General features: G+C 31.9%; 1 protein-coding gene across 1 annotated transcript; it reads left to right on the top strand.

Moving 5' to 3' along the window:
- Nucleotides 1-699: 699 nt before the first annotated feature.
- LOC108690267 lies at nt 700-1,946 on the top strand. Its single transcript, XM_018197466.1, has 3 exons — nt 700-756; nt 990-1,374; nt 1,510-1,946. Exons 1-3 carry the CDS (start codon nt 700-702, stop codon nt 1,944-1,946), a joined length of 879 nt encoding a protein of 292 aa, XP_018052955.1.
- The last annotated feature ends 230 nt before the right edge of the window (nt 1,947-2,176 follow it).

Raw genomic sequence — 2,176 nt, 5'->3', positions numbered from 1 at the left:
CACCCACACAGTATGACAAAACAACGATATATAATAGATTTTAGATATACATATACAATTTAAAACATACAAATACATCCTTTAAATTTTATAGAGTAGCGAGAAAATTATTAATATACCGTGGCGAATAAAAATGATATTGTAAAAACTTAATATTTACAGCTTTAATATAACTTGCATCATTAATTAAACCTCATATTATATTTAATATGAGGAATAATTGATAAATAAATTGTTGACAAAATGCATTTGTTTATGTGTATCGTCATCTGCAAGACTATCATCTGATTAGTGATTTGGTACAAAAATTAACTCATATTTTTCATACTTTTTACGCAATAAAATATTTTGAGCAAAGAAATATTGTTATATCAAGCGTTAAGACATTTAGTATATAATTTCGTTGAATCAGTAATTAACAGTTTCAATTCATCATTTATCATTCGCATTAATTATCACATGAAAGAACGCTTTTATTATTATTAGCTTTAGTTATTAGCTCAGGTGTACCATGCTAAATATAACAGGTTGACAAATAATAGCTGGAATAATAAGCTGGCATTCATGCAACAGGCAATAAACAAATTTCGACTAATATATAAGCGTCGAATCGTTATTGCGCACTTCGATTTGTTGATTTCTCTCTGACGAAGAATTTGGCACAACATCTCTTCATTCAGTCATTCCTTTTAAATCGCGATGGTACGCGTTGCTCTTCTAGTGACCATTTTGGCGGTCCTGTGTTATACGAGCCAGGTAAGTTACGTTTCGAAAATGCAAAAAATTGTTTTGTGATTTAGAAATGCAAAGAATAGAGAGAAGAAAAGTTGTTAAATATTGAATATTGTAATTGTGCTAAAATCGATTATGAATAATACGTCTTTTTTAGAATATCTCAATTTTACTTAAAATCAGATTATTTTAAATAACAAAACATATATCATACTTCGAAATATAATTAAACTTTGTTTTTATTAATCGCTTATTAGGCTTATAACTCGGCTCGTATCCCGGCTCAAGTTGGAAATACGGAATTGCGCAAGGATATCTCCGATCAGATACAACAAATACTTAATCTTATTCCTAAGGAAGTGCAAGAAATTGAGGATTTCAAGAACAAATTCACGAAAAATTTCGAACAACTTGTCAACGAAGCCGAGAAAGGGAAAACGACCGCCATAAACGTATTCGAGAAAGCTAAAGAAAATGCCAAGAAACTGTTACAAGAGGGAAAGAAAAATGAAAACCAAGTTCTCGAAAAGCTTAAGAATGTGGAACAAGAAATCGTGACAAATTATCAGTATACGCTGAATGATAGAATTCAGAGCATTAAAGATACCTTCGGGAAGTTAAATAAAGAGGAGAAACAGAAACTGAAAGAGAAACTCGATTCATTTCAAGGAAAGGTAAAAGAGATCATGGAGGAGGCACTAAGAAAGAAGCAAAATGGCAGTGAATCTTATGGCATCGGAAATATCCTAAAGGAGGACAAAAGCATTGTAAACGGTGTCCAAGACAAATTGACAGTAAACTCGAAGAAGATTATGAATGATGCCGATGAGGTCATCAAAAAATTTAAAGAAAATATAAACGAAATGGAGAAGGATAATAAAGTGGAAGAGTTGAAAAACATTCTAGATAAATCCTTTAACAGCTTTAAATTAAAAGCAATAAAGAATATCAAAGACGAGGTCGGTAAGGTAAAGAGATCGGTCGACGATGTTATAAGGTATAGACGACAGGCAGGAGGCATAATAGGAGAGCTCTTGGACCGTGTTTGGAAGAGAACGAAGAATATCGGAGACACTGGAATAAAGTCTTCCAAGGATATCTTAGATAACATGAAAAAGTTTCTGAATAACGAATTCATAACAGGAAAGGGGACGAAACAAAACGTTAAAGAAAATACTGAAGGCGAAGATATTGAAGGCGATACTGAAATTTAATTCTCTCTCTCGGCTGTGATATCAGAAACACAACTCTTATTACCTTGATTATATTCAAAATTAATGTGTTTTTAGGAGAAAGATCTCTCCACAAACTGGAGTTCCAATCAAAAATTCTTCGGAATTTCATAATTTCTTCAATAATTTGACATTTTACAGAAAATTTCATCTAGTGAGCAAAATCTGTAACACATCTCTCTTATCTCGATTTTCAAATGTCTTGACGTCAA

Source organism: Atta colombica, unplaced genomic scaffold (assembly GCF_001594045.1).
Source record: "Atta colombica isolate Treedump-2 unplaced genomic scaffold, Acol1.0 scaffold302, whole genome shotgun sequence".
Classification (NCBI taxonomy): Eukaryota; Metazoa; Arthropoda; class Insecta; order Hymenoptera; family Formicidae; genus Atta; species Atta colombica.
This window is presented reverse-complemented; position numbering and strand designations above follow the sequence as displayed.

Bases quoted from the DNA above. Each gene is read 5' to 3' on its own strand.
- LOC108690267 (XM_018197466.1), top strand. From the start codon at position 700: ATGGTACGCGTTGCTCTTCTAGTGACCATTTTGGCGGTCCTGTGTTAT. The intron at 757-989 runs GTAAGTTACGTT...ATCGCTTATTAG, and splicing joins TCCTGTGTTATACGAGCCAG to GCTTATAACTCGGCTCGTAT. The intron at 1,375-1,509 runs TGAAAGAGAAAC...TTGTAAACGGTG, and splicing joins TAAAGAGGAGAAACAGAAAC to TCCAAGACAAATTGACAGTA.